This window comes from Crinia signifera, chromosome 8 (assembly GCF_055691185.1).
Source record: "Crinia signifera chromosome 8, ASM5569118v1, whole genome shotgun sequence".
In the NCBI taxonomy this organism is placed as follows: domain Eukaryota; kingdom Metazoa; phylum Chordata; class Amphibia; order Anura; family Myobatrachidae; genus Crinia; species Crinia signifera.
The window spans coordinates 19,655,689-19,677,293 of record NC_139224.1 but is presented as its reverse complement, the minus strand read 5'-3'; the positions used below and the strand labels follow the sequence as shown (position 1 = coordinate 19,677,293).

The window sequence follows — 21,605 nt, the reverse complement described above, 5'->3', positions numbered from 1 at the left end:
CCTCCCCCCACCCACGGACCCGCAAATAGAAGGCTTCAGCCCGTCATGGGGGCGGGGCTTGATGACATCACCCGTGCCCCACCCCCAAAACGAAGCCTCTACCCGCCCCCTTTCACTCCTCTCCGGGCTTCTCCCGGAAAGGAGTATGCCAAAGTCGGCAAGTATGCTGTGAATACACGCAGCCTAGCAGACAGGTAAACTCCACTCGCCGCCCTGACACACGCCCAGCCCCTCCCCCTGGCCGACTGCATCCGTTCCCTGGCATGCGAGCGGGTGCATTTGCATACCCATCCGCTCGCAACTGGCCTAGAAATCATTTGATGGTTTCTCACCATCGAATGATTCTTCTATTCCGGCCGCTATCCGCCGAATTTGTGGCGGACGCTGACATCATGTAACGAGCAGGCATCGACGCGTCTGCATTCGTAGGGGTATGCCCAGCGTTTTCATGGGCGCACCCATCGTTTTATTGGGTGCACCCCGGCATCCACCCCCTCCCTTCCCGGAGCGAGTGTGAAACTCGCCGAAGCCGCTTGCTCATGCGCATAATCGCGGATGCGCAAACCCCGAACATCGGGGATGGGGACAAACAGTTCTGAATCGGCACCAAAGTAAAAATGACAGGAGATGATGGACTGGTACCTTGTACATGAACCCCTTTATTTGCTATTGTGTACCCCATATTATTCCTCAGAATGCAATGCCAGCCCACTGATATGCATGATAACGCACAGCAGAGGTATAGAAAAAAGATGGCTGTGCATCTGCATAGGCGTGCGCAGCACATTTTATTAGGGGGTGCACCGTCAAAGGAGTGTGCATAGCTCCACCTATTGGGCGTGTCTAACACCGCCAATCAGGTGTGTCTTCCATCATCTATTGGCACTCGCTGTAATATAAAATGTCTCTCAGCCACACCAAAATCTCCTGCCTATTTCAGTTGTAATATTCTAATTACTCTGTGTAACAGTACATGCAAATACAGTCATAAACGTATATGGATGACGCAGGTATTTAGTGATATGACAATGGTCTAGATCAATTAACAATGCAAACACACATATAATTGATTGATGGGCGCATCTTTAAATGGAATACAGTTCTAAAAAGCAAAAGTCTTTGGTTAAGGGTATTGCTGGTTTTTTTAGCAGCAGAGGTGTTCATAAGGGTGGGGCACAGAATTAGGGGGTGCCTGTGCACCCCTAACACTCAATGTGCGCACACCTATGTGCATCTGCCTGAGTGGCATTTACAGCACGTCAGTGAGGAAATTTCCCACAATGCACCTGTACACAGACACGCCCCTGCTCCCCTGTCAGGCAGATAAGTACAATTGAGGCAGAATTACCTCAGCTGTTGTTAGTGCAAGGCTCCCCCTAATGCATTTAAATTTACCAGGGCATATCGCACCCATTCCGGGTGACCCTCTCTCCCCACAGTTCCCCCGCAAAGCTGGGTACACACTGGAGCTATGGACCCAAAACTGGATTTGCAGTTTTGTAACGACAAAGTGCCACCATCGCTCAGTGTGAACATGGATTGTAAGCTCCTGCGGTCGGTAGCGATGGCCCAGCTGCTGAGGACTACAGTCCCACTTTGCAGTGCCGCTTTTGAGAGCCGCGCATATTATTTTCCATTGTTGTTTTTTCTTCAGAACCCCCCCCCCCCCCATGGCTGTCTCAGCAGCCCTGATTGAGATGCGAAGTGCGGTTCTGGTCTTCAGATGTGGTTCAATGCTTGTCCGACTGTGAAGGGGCGTACACACTGGGTGATCTCAGCCCCATTTCTACATGATCTGACTAGGGGCCAGAGGTATCAAGCTTCAAAAAGTGATAAAATGGAGAGTGATAAACAGCCAGCCAATCAGCTTCTACCTGTCATGTTATAGGCTGGGTTTGAAAAATGACAGGTAGGAGCTGATTGGCTGGCTGTTTATCACTCTCCATTTTATCACTTTTTGAAGCCAGATACATCTGGCCCTCTATCACTAAGGCATGGTGCACTGATTGCTCCGTGTGTATGCCCTGAGGAGGTGGCGTTGTGTGGTCCCGCGATGTGCGGTTTCTGCTAGATCGCTGGGTTTTGCCTATAAACATAGCGATCGCTTAAGCCTAACGATTGTGCTTAAGCCTGTCGCTCAGTACGGAAGCCAACACTTACCTCAGTGTAAGTGTGACCGGCCTAGAATGGTAAACATCGGTACGGCTTTTGTTACGTTGATAATTATTAACTTTCTTTTTCCTCTTCAGAAAATCTTCTCTTTTATGAAAACGAGCCAACAAGAGTAACTCCAGCCTGGACCCTGCCCAATGACTCTCTAGATGTATCCACCATCTCGCTGTGCCCACAGCCCATGGAATGTAGACCGTGCGTACGGGTTGACATTATAGTAAATGCTACAGGTAAGAATGTTGTTTTTTTTTTTTTTTTTAAATTGTGAGAAAAAACCGGAAGAACCTGCTCTGAGTTATAGACCCGGCTCAGCTGCTGTGTCACAGTTTGCATAACTCTGCGAGGGAGCCGAGCATTGCATGGTGCTAGCGATAAATGGTATGACTGAGTAAGATGATGGAATGAGGTAGAGAAAACAGGTCTGATTGGGCAGTAACCATTCCTTAGTGTTTGTATGCACTGCATCCCCAATTGCTGCAACTCCAAGTGCACCCCCCCCCCCCCCAATACACAGTAGTGCAGCCTTATTCACATGACACCACACAATAGTAACCCTTATTCCCATTACTTAGTACCCATTATACACATTATGCCACACAGTAGAGCCCACTATCTCTTATATATTTGGCTACATCTGTCACTCAAAGTGTGTGAGAGTGTGTGTGTGTATAACAGGAGGGACACATTGCTCTGTTTCTGGACTTCTCCCTTAATTAATGATTGCCAGCACCTGTGTTAAAGCACCTTTCTAATCAATTAATACCATGTGTGAAACAGGTGATGGCAATCATACATTATGAGGGAAGTCCAGAAACAGAGCAATGTGTCCCTCCTGGAGAGGGTCATGTTGGGAGGTATGCACATGACTGACTCACATGACAGAGAACCAGCCCAGTGAGCCCACAGTGCCAGACATCTGCCTCCCCATGTTGCCCAGCAAAGACACTGCACCAGGTGAGCGCCCCCCGCCGCCCCATCCACGATTCGCGCCCCCTGTGACCCCCCTCCCGCAATTCGCGGCACCCCCCGCCACCCCCCCCCTCCCGCGATTCGCGGCAAACCCCCCCCCCCCCCGCGCGCGACCCACCCCTCCCGCGATTCGCGGCAACCCCCCGCGCCCTCCTGCCTGCGATTCGCGGCAACCCCCCTGCCCCCGCGACCCCCCTCCTGCAATTCGCTGCAACCACCCGCGCCCCCCCTCCGGCGATTCGCAGCACCCAGCCCCCGCGACCCCCCTCCCGCAATTCGCAACCCCCTTGCGCGATTCACGCCCCACTCCTGTCCTTTGCGGACCCCCGCCCCCTTCCGAGATTCACCGACACCTGCCTCCCCCTCCCGCAATTCTGCCCCCTCCCTCGATTTACGGCACCCCCCGCACCCCTCCCACAATTCACGGCACCCCTGCTCCCCTCTTTAGTCCCCCGTATGCCCACACACCCCTATCACTACCCAGCTTCCTGCTCTCCTGAACCATAACTTTCACCACTGGGGAGTCGCTGACGCTGTGTTGCCCACATACCCCTATCATGCCTCATAGCCCAGCCTCCTGCTCTCATGCACCCTAACTCCCACCCAGTAGGAGGAGACACTGACTCAGGGCCACCGTCCTGTACTCCTGTACTGCCACGCTGGACCCTCACCCACTGGCAGAAGCTGCACTGTGTCTCCCACCCTCCTCTTTAGTCCCCCTTATGCCCACACACCCCTATCACTACCCAGCCTCCTGTTTTCCTGTGTCGTGACCTCCGCCAGTGGGAAACCGCTGACTCAAAAACACCCTACTATACTATTGCACACACACACACCTAAACAATATGCACACACAGCCCCTCCCCCCCCACCCACAAATGTCACTGTACCATCCACACTATCAATGTACATCTTACTCTGTAACCGCTTTTTAATTAAACAAAACAATACACACCCCCTTCCAAATCATATGCTCTCTATTTAACACATTTCACCTATAACTCAAGTTGCAATACAGGCATCTTTCATACAATTCTAACCATATTTCTCACAATACAAACGTTCACAAATTAAGGGGGCGCAGCCCCTTACGACGGTGTGAAGAGCGCCCGTAGGGCGTGATGAATAACCTAGTTCACAATACACCACACAGTACAGTGGTTCCCAAACTGTATGATGTGGCACCCTGGGGTGCCTTGGGGGACTTGAAGGGGTGCCCCTTGAATTTATTTATGGCCAATGTAATAGTCAAATTGTGGACAAGCAGAAGTGAATACTGTCCATCACCACATAACTGCCCCCTTAGGTTTAGATATAAACACAATTTTCTTAACTTACATTTTTTATTCAGACTTCCCAATGAGAAACTTTTGATCTAGGGGTGCTGTGAAAACATTTAAAAAAAGTGTGGGAAGCCCTGACGCAGTAGTAATGTCCTGTATAGCACACAGCAGTACCCCTTATACATGTTACACCACACAGTAGTAATGTCCTGTATAGCACACAGCAGTACCCCTTATACATGTTACTCCACACAGTAGTAATGTCCTGTATAGCACACAGCAGTACCCCTTATACATGTTACACCACAGAGTAGTAATGTCCTGTATAGCACACAGCAGTACCCATTATACATGTTACACCACACAGTAGTAATGTCCTGTATAGCACACAATAGTACCCCTTATACATGTTACACCACACAGAAGTAATGTCCCTAACACATTATGCTACACATTAGTAATGCCCTTACTCACTATGCCACATATTAGTAGTGCCGTTATGCCACACATCATCTACACATTATCTACAACCCCCCCCCCCCTTTCATTAAGGGGAAACAAAAAGACCATGCACTGTAGCCCTCAGGTAACAGGCTGTTGTCTGGAAGCAGGAGAAGGGACAGCCAATATAAGAAGCACTGGAATACCTGAATATAGGACATTGAAAAGAGACCCAGTGATTGTTCAGTGTACACCTGCCAGGAGGCGCAGGAGGCATAGTAAGAACACTACTAATGTGTGGCATAATGTGTATAAGGGTACTACTAATGTGTTGCATAATGTGTATAAGGGTACTACTAATGTGTGGCATAATGTGTATAAGGGTACTACTAATGTGTGGCATAATGTGTATAAGGGTACTACTAATGTGTGAGATAATGTGTATAAGGGTACTACTAATGTGTGGCATAATGTGTATAAGGGTACTACTAATGTGTGGCATAATGTGTATAAGGGTACTACTAATGTGTGGCATAATGTGTATAAGGGTACTACTAATGTGTGAGATAATGTGTATAAGGGTACTACTAATGTGTGGCATAATGTGTATAAGGGTACTACTAATGTGTGGCATAATGTGTATAAGGGTACTACTAATGTGTGGCAAAATGTGAATAAGGGTACTACTAATGTGTGGCAAAATGTGAATAAGGGTACTACTAATGTGACACACACACACGCACCCTGAGGAAGCCTTTCTACAGGTGAAACGATCGTTGGTGGTAAAGTGGAGTGACGCTACTACAGTGCGCACTACCGCAACTAGCAGCAGCACACAGCTGATGGGCAGCTTGACTGACGGTGTCGGGCGCAACGAACGCAGCAGGCGTTCAGGACAGGTATCATCTAGTGCATTCCCGTGACTAGCAGCCGCTAGCGTCTGACGGGCAGACTGACTGACGGTGCCGGGTGCGGGGAGCGCAGCATGCAGTCAGGACAGATATCATCCTATGCATCCCCGTGACTAGCAGCCGCTAGTATCTGAAGGGGAGACTGACTGACGGTGCCGGGTGCAGGGAGCACAGTAAGCGCTCATTACAGGTATCAGTTTAACGATATCCCACATTTGGCACTGACGCTACTTTAGGGCTGAATTGCCACTGACCCCTCCAAAAGTCCTATACTTAGGACATACACTGAGTCATACTGAGTGCATTTAACTCCCTGGCCAGACACTAAAAATTATACCAGCAAGCGTTCATCACAGGTAACTGTTTAACTATTTCCCGTATAAATTACAGACGCTATTTGGGGCTGGACTACCTCTGACCCCTCCAAAAGTCCTACTCTAAGGTCATGCACTGAGCCATATCGAGTGCATTTAACTCCTTGGCCAGACACTTAAACTTATACAATTTTTTTGCAGAGTGTAGGCTATAGTGTCTAGGATTAACCCTAGCACAACTGCCTATCTTTTCTTTTCTCTACCTTTCAAAAGTCATTTTTTTCTGCTGGATTGAAGTACCGCTCACCCTTCACCTCTGTACTAAGTTACAAGTGGAGGACAGCAGCATACTGTCCAGCTCTATCCTTTTCACTTCTGGCTCTCCCACCGCTCCGAGGGTCGCTCACCCAGACGGTGCCCTCGTGGACCACCCTGCACTGGAGATTTATCTAACCAGGGGGACAGAGGGAATCACCTGGGCAGCAGTACCCCCATATACCGGCTCGATAATATAGGAACCCCCTTGATAGGTGCACACAGGCCCGCTCACCCGCAATACCCATAAGGCCCATCAGATTTAACTTGATGGCAGCCGGTCAGGGTGTAGAAAACATCTTCTGAGGGAAGGGCGACCTCCCCCAGAAACTTATGTATTAATTCCACCCTGACTTTTCGGTATATAAAGCTGGGCAGCAGCCGCCTGTCACCCTAGGGCACCCAGAGCCAACTGTACTTTCTCCGACATCCTAAGGGGAAAAGTGTTCTCCTACAATACCCACAAAAGCCCACTAAATTAGTGGCAGCTGATAGGGAGATTAGCGGTCACTGCGGGACAGGAAGGGGACTTCCCTGTCTAACCAGACCCTGCTACCCCTTTTATATCGGGTATATAAAGTCGGTTTGGGAACACCTCTAAGTACCCTTTCAGGAACCTTGGATTCTGATATTCTATTCTATCTCTCCTCTCATACACGTTTCCTGGCCACTGAGTCTTCAGGGAGTGAGTGCGGTGTCCGAGAACAAGGGAGGCACCTTCCATACCTGCATAGACACCTAGGGGGCCAAGAACTGCTAAGAACAAATTTTATAGATCTGATCTGCTTGCTAGCGGTGTAACAAATTATTGTTGAAATTTGCGCACTTGTGTAATGTATGAATACGAGTTGTGACGCACTTTCTAGCTCGTAAATTTTAAAATTTCACATTATGACAGTGATATATGTGGTTTAAAGGTGTACGAGCCCTCCGTGGCGTAGATTAAAAGTGTATGTGCATACTATACTTGTTCCACCAGTGATTATAGGATTTTTTCACTTTGAAAATGTTATGGTGATGTTGACGCCCTTCGTGGCGCATGAAAAAGGTATTGATGCACTGTGACTTTCTATATACACTTGAAACTTGCCCATCCAGGGTTTCCTGGTAATAAGTGTAACTATACAGGGTAAGCATTTAACTGTATGTAACAATCTGTGACACAGTATCTCTTTAGTATCCTTGTTCAGGATTACAAGGTGATACAGTTTCTATCTGGTACACCATCTCACTGTCATATATGTTTATGTGTAATGTGTGTCATTGTTTAAATGTTTTGTCTAGTCTATTATCTTAATTAATAAACGATTAAAAGTTACATTTTAGGGAACCACATTCATCAGGGGAACCCCACTTCAGGGCGGCTCCCCCCACTTTTGTCTAGACTAGTGAAACACTATTAACCCCGGTATAACTGCTACTAGGGTCAACCTACATGGGAGTGGCCCGCCTCAAACTGCGATCACGCCAAATTAAGGGCAAGGGTGATGGTGGGTACCTCATAGCTGATGTAAACTAGGATTAACAACTACCACTAGAAATTTACAGATTACCTTGAGTAATCAGTCTTAAAGAGTGCCCCAAAAAAAGAGAGAGTCTTTTTTCTTCCTTTCTTTACTACTAATGTGTGGCATGATGTGTATAAGGGTACTACTAATGTGTGGCATAATGTGTATAAGGGTACTGCTAATGTGTGGCATAATGTGAATAAGGTTACTACTAATGTGTGGCATAATGTGTATAAGGGTACTACTAATGTGTGGCATAATGTGTATAAGGGTACTGCTAATGTGTGGCATAATGTGAATAAGGTTACTACTAATGTGTGGCATAATGTGTATAAGGGTACTACTAATGTGTGGCATAATGTGTATAAGGGTAATAATAATGTGTAGCATAATGTGTATAAGGGTACTACTAATGTGTGGCATAATGTGAATAGGGGTACTACTAATGTGTGGCATAATGTGTATAAGGGTACTACTAATGTGTGGCATAATGTGTATAAGGGTACTACTAATGTGTGGCATAATGTGAATAGGGGTACTACTAATGTGTGGCATAATGTGTATAAGGGTATTACTAATGTGTGGCATAATGTGTATAAGGGTACTACTAATGTGTGGCATAATGTGTATAAGGGTACTACTAATGTGTGACATAATGTGTATAAGGGTACTACTAATGTGTGGCATAATGTGTATAAGGGTACTACTAATGTGTGGCATAATGTGTATAAGGGTACTACTAATGTGTGGCATAATGTGTATAAGGGTACTACTAATGTGTGGCATAATGTGTATAAGGGTACTACTAATGTGTGGCATAATGTGTATAAGGGTACTACTAATGTGTGGTTAGTCTAAGTTAGCAACATCCGGGAGCAGGAAGAACCCCCAGTCCTGCATCCAGCACTGTATTGGAATCTAAGGCCTGGCCCATTGCAGCAGAGTTACCTTCTATACTGTATGCCTGGGTTCTTAAGTTCCATCAGAGAAGAACATTTTTGGGCACATCCAGGCTGCTAATGATGTCACACACCCTTCCCGGACACTCCCACATTTTTCTTGCCTCTCCCAAAAAAACAGACAGTATCCACCCCCACACGCCCACTCCCTGTCAATCACTTTGCAAACGGGCAGCGCGCAGAAATACTTGCAGAAGTTCATTGCAGCACACGGCCTCGCGCATGCGCACTGCGGACCAGACGCATGAGCAGTCTATCAGTAATCGCCCACTGTGCTAATTCACAGCCGTGCAATCAGGTCTGAATCAGGCCCTTTGTACTGATGCCCAGATGGGTATGGGTCATAGGGTCCTCAGTATGAAGGTTGACAGTCAAAAGGTTGACATGAGTTTTTAAATATTTTGTGTCTCCTAATGTCAACGTAAGTCAACATGGATACCGGATCAATGTACCGCTGCGCTGGCCATGCTTCCACCATTGACGGTTGACCTTCCGCTGCAGGCCCGATTCTTGCCGCTTGCGAGGGATGGCCATTGACCATCGATGATTTGAAATCATCGATGGTTCATGGCCGATCTTGAATACTTTTGCCATCGATGGGGGAGAACCAGATGGTTTCCCTCCATCGATGGAACAGCAAAACGATGTTTTGCTTCTTTTTTTATTGTCAAAGTGCCGGGACACTGAGCATAGCTCCGCCCCCCGACACCCGCGAAGCCCCGCCCCGTGTTTTGATTGTCCCACAGGCCAATCAATGAAACACAATGGATGCCCATCGATATGTAAAAATATCGATGGTCAGCCATTGCATAGTTTAGCACTATCGATGGTCAGTTGCAGAATTGCCATCGATGGCATTGATGGCCATCCCTACCGCTTGCTAGTTTGCCCTCAGTATCCCGTATTATGTACTGCGGTTGTGGCGTGAGAACCCTGGAGGAAATAACCCGACGCAGGACTCCGCCAATTTAAACACAATTAGTTATGCAATATTTGCCTCTGTTATTTGTGCAGTGGAGAGTTCTCGCGAGTTCCTCCTTGGCAGCCCCAGCGCAATGTTACTACTGCCATGGCATCTATGAGGCACAATCCTCATTTAACTGTTTGGGGGACATCCACTTGTCTCTGAAACGTCAACCTTTCTTTTACAACTTAAATTACAGTGAAATGACAATACAGTGAATGACCCTGAATTTATCTAACTTAGATATTTATCATACGTTGTCAAGCATTAAGGCCCCCATACACTAGGGCGACTTCCCCCCGAGCTTCCCCAGCAGCTCCCCGGGGGAGCTTGATAAGATTGGCACTTGATGTGCCATTTTTTACATGTGATAAATCGTCTCGATTTATCACATGTAAACCCGGGGAGCAGGGGGGGGCTGCAGAACAGGGGTGCTGGTGGGGGGCGCTGCTAAGGCAGCGTGCAGGGGACGCTGTGGGGGACAGTGACAGAGCCGGGCAGGGGGAGGCGGGAGCTGTCAGTGCTGGAAAAAAAAGCCCATACAATGAATGGGCAGCCTGTGATTGGCTGAGCGCTCTCTCAGCCAATTGCTGACTGGCTGAGAGAGCGCTCAGCCAATCACAGACTGCCCATTCATTGTATGGGCTTTTTTTCCAGCATTAACAGCTTTTCCTGCCCGGCTCCGTTACTGCCAACTCTGTGTCCTCCGCAGCGTCCCCCTGTCTTACTAGCAGCGCCCCGCGCATTGACGGCTCCCTGCGGAGGTAGTGCAGGCGGGGACCGCAGGCGTCGCAGAGCAGAGACTGTCGGCGCGGCGGGAGAATAGAAAGAAATCCTATTCAAGAGACTGGGCGGCCGCTGATTGGCTGAGAGCTCAGCCAATCAGCGGCCGCCCGGTCTTTTGAATAGGATTTCTTCCTATTCTCCCGACGCGCCGACGGTCTCTGCTCTGCGGTCCCCGCCTGCATTACCTCCGCCGGGAGCCGTCAATGCGCGGGGGGGGGGGGGGGGGCGCTGCTAGTAAGACAGGGGGGCTGTATATAAAGGGGATGCGGTCATTTGATCTACTGCATTATGGTCGACAGTCATTAGGTCGAATCCATTAGGTCGACATGCTAAAAGGTCGACATGACTCTAGGTCGACATGGGAAAAGGTCGACATGATTCTAGTTCGAAAGGTCATTAGTTCGACAAGGTCATTAGTTCGACATTGTCTATGTCGACATTCACAAGGTCGACATGGAGTTTTTCACTGTTTTTTGAGCCAACATGTGCCGACAGGCGGTATTTCATGCCCTACCATCCACTAGGGCGTGGTGGGAGAATAAAATAGTGTGCCGAGCGTAGCGAGGCACCGTGCCCGACGCATTGCGAGCGCAGCGAGCGATGCGAGGGGATGCAGTGCACTTTAAACTGTGTCCATGTCGACTGTGTTGACATTCAGGTAAAAAAAACAGTGAAAAACCACATGTCGACCTTGTGAATGTCGACATAGACAATGTCGAACTAATGACCTTGTCGAACTAATGACCTGTCGAACTAATGACCTTTCGACCTAGAATCATGTCGACCTTTTCCCATGTCGACCTAGAGTCATGTCGACCTTTTAGCATGTCGACCTAATGGATTCGACCTAATGACTTTCGACCATAATGCAATAGACCAAATGATCCCAACCCATATAAAGATATATCGGATCTGAACATCGTGGGTGCTAAAAAGCACCCATGATGGCTCAGATTCCGATATATCTTATGTTCTTCAGGTGGCGATGTCCAAAGGTGGCGATGCCCTGCAATATCGCTGCGAACGGGTTTTAGTACATAGGAAAATGCTGTAAAACGGGGGTTTTACCGCATTTTTCCTTTAGTACATCTCGCCCCTAGTGTGACCAGCTACAAATATTTATCTATTGGCTGATGGTTCTTTCATTGCTGGTGTGGTCAATAGCCTTATCCTGCGCTGAAGGCCCACCTACATATATATATATATAAATCAATAGTGCCAGCAGCGCCCGATATAAAATGGAGGTTATTCCATATTTATAAACAAACAGATTTAAACATTCTTAAAAGATTTATTTATAAATCAAATAAAAAATACAAACACGACGACTCCTTGTAGCTGGACTAGAGCTTGAAATATACCATGGGTCCTCAAACTGCGGCCCTCCAGATGTTGTGAAACTACAAATCCCAGCATGCCTTGCCACAGTTTTAACACTCCCTTATAGCAAAACTGTGGCAAGGCATGCTGGGATTTGTTGTTTCACAACATCTGGAGGGCCGCAGTTTGAGGACCCCTGAAATATACAGTTGTTTGTAATCACAGATGTAGCAACATAACGCGTTTCATCTTACAAAGGCTTCCTCAGGAGTAAAGCGATCTATGATTGTAAAATACATTCATAAGTACAAATATGCATTAAAATAACAGATAATTCCAGAGGTACAAATATACAATAATGAATAAGTTGTATCGTCCAAAAAGTATATACATTACTGTATGAGGAAAAAATGAGAAAAAAACAAGGAAGATTATACCATGAAAGATGTAAGACTACATGGTGTCAGAGGGATGAAATTGGTTTTGTCTTAGAGGTACATACGCCTTATATACGTCTGTAAAAGAGATCACACAAAATCTTCAATGAAAATCGGTGGGAAGGAATTGTATCCCGACGGCTCCTTAATATGAGGAAGCAATTGTTCTTTATAAACTGATTTAGGTCATACACCTTTTAACTGTTATGAGTAAGTAAACAAATGGCATCTTACCCAACTATGAGTTTTGTTGTGGAATTACTTCAGGGATTTTTTATACATATATTCTTTAATATTTGACAGGGATTCCCCTTAATGGGTTGATTTGGAGATTGGTGATACAAGTTGTTACTAGTAGGGAACTAAGGGCCTTATTCTGGTTCACTCTCAGAGAATTAGATTTGGGTGAGTTATTTTGTTTCTGTGCAGGGAAAATACTAACTGCTTTATTTCTACACTGCAATATAGATCTCACTATGAAAAACCCCATACAAATCTAACTCTCTCTGCACAAGTTACATCTGCCCCACCTGCAGTCCATTTGAGAAGGAATTTGCCTCTGGGAGTGTACCAGAATAAGGGCCTAAGTGCTGATAGCGACCAAAATTGGAAAAAACTTTCTAATTTTTAGCGCAATTTTAGATATATGAGCAATAGCTTGCGACTTGAAACGCTGGGCGCTCCCAAATGCTAATGGGGCTGCCCGACGCCCCTCTCTGCCCCCCACCCGCTGTGTTGGGTGAGTGCACCTGGTGGACAGAATGTTCGCCGTGGGTGCACGCACCCGCGTATGCACACGTGCAGAAATGGGCATGTGCACTAACAAAACATCAGTCACTGTGCGAATGCAGGCTAGCTGCGAACGGACCTTTATACCCCTTTCACATCGCCGACACGTTTTAAAAAACGGTATTTTAAAACGGTAATTAAAACGGGTCAGAGCCTTAACATTGCCGCAGATTACCGTTTTAAATACCGGTTAAGTCTCATTCAACATAGCAGTCAAACCGTTTCAACCCGAACACGTTTCAAGCCAGAGTGTCAACATTGCCTGTCATTTTAAAGGGGACAGCCTATCACTGCTCTGTAGCTTGTGTTGTTTGCCTGAAAAACCGTTTCAGACACATTGTACACATTCACATTGCTCAAAAAACGGCAAGGAACCGTGTAGGACTCTGCTTTTTACACGGTTCGAAATACCAGTTAACTTTAAACGGTAAATCGGCTCTGGTGCATTCACAGTGCAGGCTTAAACGTTTTAAAATGAAAAAAAATCGGCAATTTACCGTTTTAAAAGTGCGATGTGAAAGGGGTATAATAAGGTCCATAGTGCACTTAACATGATCATTAGAGACAGGATTATATGCATTTGCATATTTGCATATGCATTTGCATATTTTGCCCATTCTCACTGGTTATTGCATATTTGACCTAAAATCTAGTGATGGTGCATATTTTAGGCCCCGCCCCCCTTCCATCCGCGAGTCACAGCACTGCTTTGCCCTGTTGCTGCTGGTCAGGTAGTGGTAGAGTGTGCAGGCTGGGGCAATATGTGCGCAGTGTGGGGAACCTTGGATGTACGATATGTCTGACACTGCTCTAGGCTGCCAATCCATGTTGATAAAAGTCAGTCAGGGCGGATGCCATTACGAAGCTCCTGAACCTTTGCCTGCCCCTGGCCTGGGACTTTACACCAAGAGACAGACTTCTACAGCAGAGGAGGCGGGCGGAAGGGCTGTGACATCACGCGGCGCAGAGGAAATGCTGTGTCACAGTGAGTATGCGGCGCAGGGAGGAAGTCTTCCACTGCACCGCCCTCACACGCTATGCTGACATCTGAGCCATCGGTGTTGGAGACGAGGGTCCGTGTAGTTGATGCAAGAAGAGCCTAGGATGCTGCAGTCTGCTGTAGCAGCCAGGAAAAAAAAAAATCCTGTGTACAGCACTAGACATCTGCAGATGCTGTGGGCCTATTTTTGAGGTTTATTTGCAACTAATTGTATGCTGATTTTTGAATAAATAAGTTAAAAAGTACTTTTTTTGTTATTTAATGTAGCATATTTTAACACTTTTCATGCATATTTTAAGTATTTTTCATGCATATTTGCATGCATATTTAAAGCTTTTTATGTTGCATATAATCCTGTCTCTAATGATCATAGTAGTGTGCAGTACTGTGTGAGCCAGGGAAACACTGCCATCTAGTGTTTAAGAATATATATATTTTTCTTTTTAATACAGGAAGTGTGGTTTTGTTGATCTTGTCTGTCTGGTTACCTATAAGGAGAAGCAGAGTTGTTCTGGTGTTCTAAGGGCTGATTTATCAGTGAGTTTTATCCTAAGCACAGAGTTTCATAACTCATTGATAAATGGTGCTCCAGCCAATCAGACATACTTTTGAAAACTATAATCATGGAGATTACATTCGTTTTTCCGAATTTTGCTATGGAGGGGGTGTGTCACATTCTCCCCAAAGGGCGTGTCTGTATACACATATGGGCGTGTCTATGCTTAAATGCTTGTTGCAAGATATTTCTATATAACATCAGTAACATTATATTTTGGGAAGCTTTGATACTAACATTGCTGTCTGCAATATGGTATTCCTTGTTGGCAATGTCATATTCATTGTGATATTTACTTTACTTTGCACTTAGCACAGTATGTATTAAATGCAGTAAATTCAAAATGCAATTTGATCTTGTGTGAATTTGCTACTCTCTGCACACTATTTTATTCTCCCACCACACCCTAGTGGATGTCGGCACATGTCGGCTCAAAAAACAGTGAAAAACCCCATGTCGACCTTTTGACTGTCGACCTAGACACTGTCGAACTAATGACCTGTCGAACTAACGACCTGTCGAACTAATGACCTTTTGACCTAGAACAATGTCAACCTTTTCCCATGTCGACCTAGACCCACGTCGACCTTTTCCCATGTCGACCTAATGGTGTCGACCTAATGACTGTCGACCATCATGCTGTAGACCAAATGACCCATCCCTATACATCTTAGTAAATTTCCCCCTCTGTGTGATGGTGTGCTGCTGTCTCACTCCTGTCAGGAGTTCCCACAAGGGGGCGGGGGAGTAATGAGACACACCAGCAAGGACTCCTGAGCAGCCAATCACAGTGATCACTGCAGTGATGAGTTATAAAACTTGTTGCATTTGGTGAACCTCATAAATAAATCAGTCCGTAAATGTTTTAAACTTTTATTGAAATTCTGGACGGCCGGATGAGGCTGAATAGCCATTAAAGATAAAGAACTAGGTGATTCATCGCGCCCTACGGGCGCTCTTCACACCGTCATAAGGGGCTGCGCCTCCTTAATTTGTGAACATTTGTATATGAGAAAGATGGTTAGAATTGTATGAAAGGTGCCCTGTATTGCAACTTGTGTTATAGGTGAAATGTGTTAAATAGAGAGCATATGATGTGGAAGGGGGTGTGTATTGTTTTGTTTAATTAAAAAGCGGTTACAGAGTAAGATGTACATTGATAGTGTGGATGGTACAGTGACATTTGTGGGTGTGGGGGGGGGGGCTGTGTGTGCATGTTGTTTAGGTGTGTGTGTGTGTGCAATAGTATAGTAGGGTGTTTCTGAGTCACTGTCACTGGCGGAGGTCACGACACAGGAAAACAGGAGGCTGGGTAGTGATAGGGGTGTGTGGGCATAAGGGGGACTAAAGAGGAGGGTGGAAGATACTGTGCAGCTTCTGCCAGTGGGTGAGGGTCCAGTGTGGCAGTACAGGAGTACAGGATGGTGGCCCTGAGTCAGTGTCTCCTCCTACTGGGTGGGAGTTCGGGTGCATGAGAGCAGGAGGCTGGGCTATGAGGCATGATAGGGGCATGTGGGCAAAACAGCGTCAGCGACTCCCCAGTGGTGGAAGTTACGGTTGAGGAGAGCAGGAAGCTGGGTAGTGATAGGGGTGTGTGAGTATATGGGGGACTAAAGAGGGGCTTAGGGGTGCCGTGAATTGCGGGAGGGGCGCGGGGGGTGCCGTGAATCAAGGGAGGGAGGGGGCGCAGGTGTCGGCGAATCGCGGGAGAGGGCGGGGGTCCGCAAAGCGTGCGAGGGGGGGTTGCGAATCGCGGGAGGGGGGGTGCACGGGGGGTCCGTGAATTGCGGGAGGGGGGAGGGGGGGGCACGGGGCGCGATGAATCACCTAGTTGGTTATATATTCTTGTAGAAGGATGGTAGGATGTTGCTGTCATTCAGAATGCATTTACATAAACAGTAATAGTAGCAGTAAAAGGTCTGACTTAAAACACCTACAGTAAAACAGAACAGGTGTTATATATTATACTAAGAATTGGTTGATGATGTGTAGGTTGACGTGCACATAGTTCATAGTTGTCACTGGAATAAAATTGCTACAAGAAAAAATCAACACAGAAAGTTCAACACATGTAAATGTTGACATAAGTGTGGCACTTCATCGGTGTCCATGTCGACACATGAGAATGAATATGAAAACATTCAAAAAAAGAAAAATAAATCTTCAAAAACTCATGTCAACCTTTTTTATTGTCGACCATAGCCGTGCCAGTGTTTTGCATGTGCCATTTAATCCTGGGGTTGCCGTGAATCACGCGCGTGGGTGGGGGGGCAGGGAGGAGGTGAGGGGTGTCCGCGAATCACGGGAGGAGGGGTCGTGGGTGGATGCCGTGAATTGCGGGAGGGGGGGTCGCGGGGGGGAGGTGTGGGTGCCGCCAATCGTGGGATGGGGAGGGGGGCGCGGGGGGTTGCAGTGAATCGCGGGAGGGTGGGTCGCGGGGGCGGGGGGTTGCCGCAATGACAGGAGGGGGGGTCAGGGGTGAGGAATCACGGTAGGGGGGGTCGTGGGGGGCACCGTGAACCACGGGAGGGGGGGCCCGGGGGGTTGGCGCAAATCGTGGGAGGGGGGTCGCGGGGTTCCGCGAATTGCAGGAGGGGGGTGTCACGGGGTGGGGCCGTGAATCGCGGGAGTCACCGGGGGTGCCGCGAATTGCGGGGGGTGTGCTGCAAATCGCGGGAGGGGGGTCGCGGGGGGTGCCGCGAATCGCCACAAGAAAAAATCAACACAGAAAGGTCAACACATGTAAATGTTGACATAAGTGTGGCACTTCATTGGTGTCCATGTCGACACATGAGAATGAATATGAAAACATTGAAAAAGTGAAAAATAAATCTTGTCAACCTTTTTCATTGTCGACCATAGCCATGTCAGTGTTTTGCATGTGCCATTTAATCGTGGGGATGCCGTGAATGGGGGAGGGAGGTGCATACCCAACATGACCCTCTCCTGGAGGGACACATTGCTCTGTTTCTGGACTTTCTTCTTAATTTATGGATTACCATCACCTGTGCTTAAACACCTTCCTTATCAATTACCCTGTTTAAAATGACAGGTGATGACAATCATAAATTAAGATGGAAGTCCACAAACAGAGCATTCTGTCCCTCCTGGAGAGGGTCATGTTGGGAGGTATGGAGGTGTGGGGCGCTCACCTGGTGTGTCTGGTGTGTAGCTGTGTCTTTGCTGTGTAACATGGAGAGGCAGAGGGTGTCTGGCACTGTCTGTGGGCTCACTGGGCTGGTTCTCTGTCATGTGAGTCAGTCATGTGAGTCAGAGGCTCCACCCAGCGTTATAGCTCCAGACACACTTTGAGTGACAGATGTAGCCAAATATATAAGAGATGGGAGCCCTGACCAATCCTGGCTTTATGGGAAGGGGCGTGGCCACAAAATAATACCACTTTATATTACGCAGCACAGTTGTCTCCAATATTCAAATTACGGCAGCAGAATCCCCCTTTGTAAACATTACAGCACAATGTAGCGATACACACCATGGCAACAGAGCTCCCTGCTGCTGTCCGCTGCCTCCCCCGCCGATCCCCAACGACCGCCCCCCCAACCCTGCCCATCTCCCTGAAGCAGAGACAGGCAGAGTCCCGCTGCCCAGCCACCGAGAGACTGGGACGCGCATGCGTGTGAGAAGAAGGCATGTCCCGGTTTAATGGAGTCCCTCTCCGCTGGAGCTAGCCAGAGGGGACGTTCTGGCGGGCGCCGGGATTGAATCTGAGGGGCTCCAACTGTAGTCTTAATACTCACATGGCTATACTGTACATCACAGACCAAATGCACAATCCTACCCCAGCGCGGCTGTGAGACACTGCTGATATAGTGAGTGCATATATAGCGATATACAGTATCTCCCGCCGCACTCTGCCCTGTACTTCTGCCCAAGGTGTGAGGTCAGCTCCCTCCCGACATCCCACAGGAGCACCCACGGAATCAGCGCCTATGCCATGAGGTAACTGCTAAAGAAAGGCTGCTTGTATAATATAACTGTGTCTCATTGCAGGACTCCCCAATCTCCATGGTTTTCACGTAGAAGGTCTGGAAGAAAGTAAAAACACATTTCATTCATTTCGTATTTTAATGGAAAAAAGACCAGCAACAAACTTGGTGAGCGCACATAACGTATCTGACAAATGTGTAACGTACGTGTTCTGCAGGTGTCCAGACAAATACACTACTGAGCCGGGACTGAGTTAGGGGCTTATTTATCAACAAGTGACATGATAAATGCTCCAGCCAATCAGCTCCCAGCTGTCATTTTTCAAGCACATGACTGTTAGCAGCTGAATGAGAGAAACATAGAAACATAGAATTTGACGGCAGATAAGAACCACTTGGCCCATCTAGTCTGCCCCTTTTTTAAACATGTTACCTCAAACCATATTTGATCCTTATTTTTTAGTAAGGATATCAATATGCCTATCCCAAGCATGTTTAAATTGTACTACTGTATTTGCCTCTACCACCTCTGATGGGAGGCTATTCCACTTATCTACTACTCTTTCTGTGAAGTAATTCTTCCTCAAATTTCCCCTGAATCTTCCTCCCTCTAGTTTCAGTGCATGTCCTCGTTTTCTGCTGCTCCTCTTCCTGTGAAGAATGTCTCCCACCTGTACCTTGTTAAAACCCTTGATATATTTGAAAGTTTCTATCATGTCCCCCCTTTCCCTTCTCTGCTCTAAAGTATACATATTAAGATATTTTAGTCTTTCCTGGTACGTTTTGTGATGTAGGTCATGCACCATTTTAGTTGCCCTTCTTTGTACAGTCTCTAATGTATTTATATCCTTCTGGAGATATGGCCTCCAGAACTGAACACAATACTCTAGGTGAGGTCGTACCAATGACCTATACAGTGGCATTATTACTTCTTTCTTTCTACTGCTGATACCTCTCCCTATGCAACCAAGCATCTGACTTGCCTTCTTCATTGCTTTGTTACATTGCCTACCTGCTTTTAAGTCCCCTGAAATAGTGACACCTAGATCTCTCTCTTCCTCAGTAGTTTCCATTATAGTGCCATTTATACTATATTGAGTCTTTGGATTTCTGAGACCCAAGTGCATGATTTTGCATTTTTTGGCATTAAACTGTAGTTGCCATTCTCTTGACCATTTCTCTAATCTGCCTAGATCCTCAATCATTTGTTTTACCCCTCCTGGTGTGTCTACCCTGTTGCATACCTTTGTGTCATCTGCAAAAAGGCACATTTTACCCTCAATTCCATTTGCAATATCACCAATAAAGATATTACAAAGAGAGTTTTATCATTTGCAGGATTTATCACTTGTTGATAAATGAGCCATATACATTTATTGGCAGCGCACATAGAAAGGAAGCAGGCATTTTATAGGTTGATGCATTGCACCAATTCACTGTAAACTAATGACAGCACTGAGCATTGAGGCCTCTGTAATATGTCACCAGTGACTAGAGTAACTGACACGCTGTATTCTTAGGACAAAATGTCTGGCAGATCCTTACGCACAGTGGGCAGGAGGTACACTACAACGCTCTCCATCTGCGGAGTGGCATCGCTGTTTAATTGTCACGCTAGATTGGAGCTTTTTGGCTTGTGAATATATTTTTATTTTCCTTTTTAATATTGGTTGAAGCAGCAATTCACCTTGTAATGTAATGGCCTCCTTAGACAATTCTGCATACTGCGGCATTGGGAGCTGCCAAGTTTGTCATTCCCAAAATAGTTTTGGGAATAGGACTCAAGGCGCTTAACGGATAGAATGAATGTAATACAGTACAGGAACAATGAAGTACAGAAAAGCTTTTCGTAAACTATACTTAATGGAATTACGGAAATGCTTGAGTAAACAGGAAAGTCTTGAGTCGGAACCTAGGGGTCATTTAGATGGCCGATGCTGCATTTTCGGACACAGGAGCGGGTCACAGAAGCAGAACTCATCTGTTACCTACACAGTTTTGGGAACGTTGGTCCATGTTCAGTTATTAACCCATTCCTGTTTCTCCTTGTGTAGTGGCAAGTGCAATACGACTGCTGGGAGGTGGCTCCTGGACAATACATCTATGTTACTCTATCAACCAATCCCAACTATGGCGATTCCGTCTCCAAAAAGTACTACATTGCCAGCAATGATGCTGGTAAGATGAATGGTTTTTGGATTGTTGGTTGGCCTGTCATAATGCAAACAATATTGTAATATTTAGCAGCGAGCACACCATAGGGCGGGTTGGGATTGTTTGTTCTACAGCATGTTGGTCAACAAACATTATTTCAACATGGGGGAAGGTCGACATGGTTCTAGGTCGACATGGAACAAGGTCAACATGGGTCTATGTTGACATGGGTGTAGGTCAATAGGTCGACACAAGCATTAGGTCTACCGTTAAAAGGTTGACATGGGGTTTTTCGCTGTTTTTTTTTTACCCGAATGTCGACACAGTCGTCATGGACACAGTTTGAAGTGCACCGCATCCCTTTGCAACGCTCGCGATGCTTCGGGCGCGGTGCCTCGCTGCACTCGGCACACTGTTATTCTCCCACCATGCCCTAGTGAAATACCGCCTGTCGGCACATGTCGGCTCAAAAAAACAGTGAAAAACCCCATGTCGACCTTTTGACTGTCGACCTAGACACTGTCAACCTAATGACCCGACGACCTAAACCCATGTTGACCTATCCCCATGTCGACCTTGACCCATGCCGACCTAGAACCATGTCGACATATCCACATGTTGACATAACTGTGTCGATCCAATGCTTGTAGACCAACATACTGTAGACCCAATGACCGTATCCCTTAGGGCATGGGGGGGGGGGCGTGATTACACCTCCCGATACACTTCAGCCCCTACAGAAGTCCAAACCCAGGCAATCGATAACCACCCTGTGGATTT

The 21,605-nt window shown here is 46.9% G+C and overlaps 1 protein-coding gene across 1 annotated transcript in view; it reads left to right on the top strand.

Moving 5' to 3' along the window:
* IL17RE (interleukin 17 receptor E) overlaps positions 1-21,605 on the top strand; it is a 69,838-nt gene that overhangs the window by 28,556 nt on the left and 19,677 nt on the right. The window contains exons 3-5 of the mRNA XM_083155918.1: positions 2,250-2,402; positions 18,736-18,839; positions 20,726-20,849. Of these exons, the coding sequence (XP_083012044.1) occupies positions 2,250-2,402; positions 18,736-18,839; positions 20,726-20,849 (381 nt within the window). The remainder of the gene's footprint in view (positions 1-2,249; positions 2,403-18,735; positions 18,840-20,725; positions 20,850-21,605) is intronic.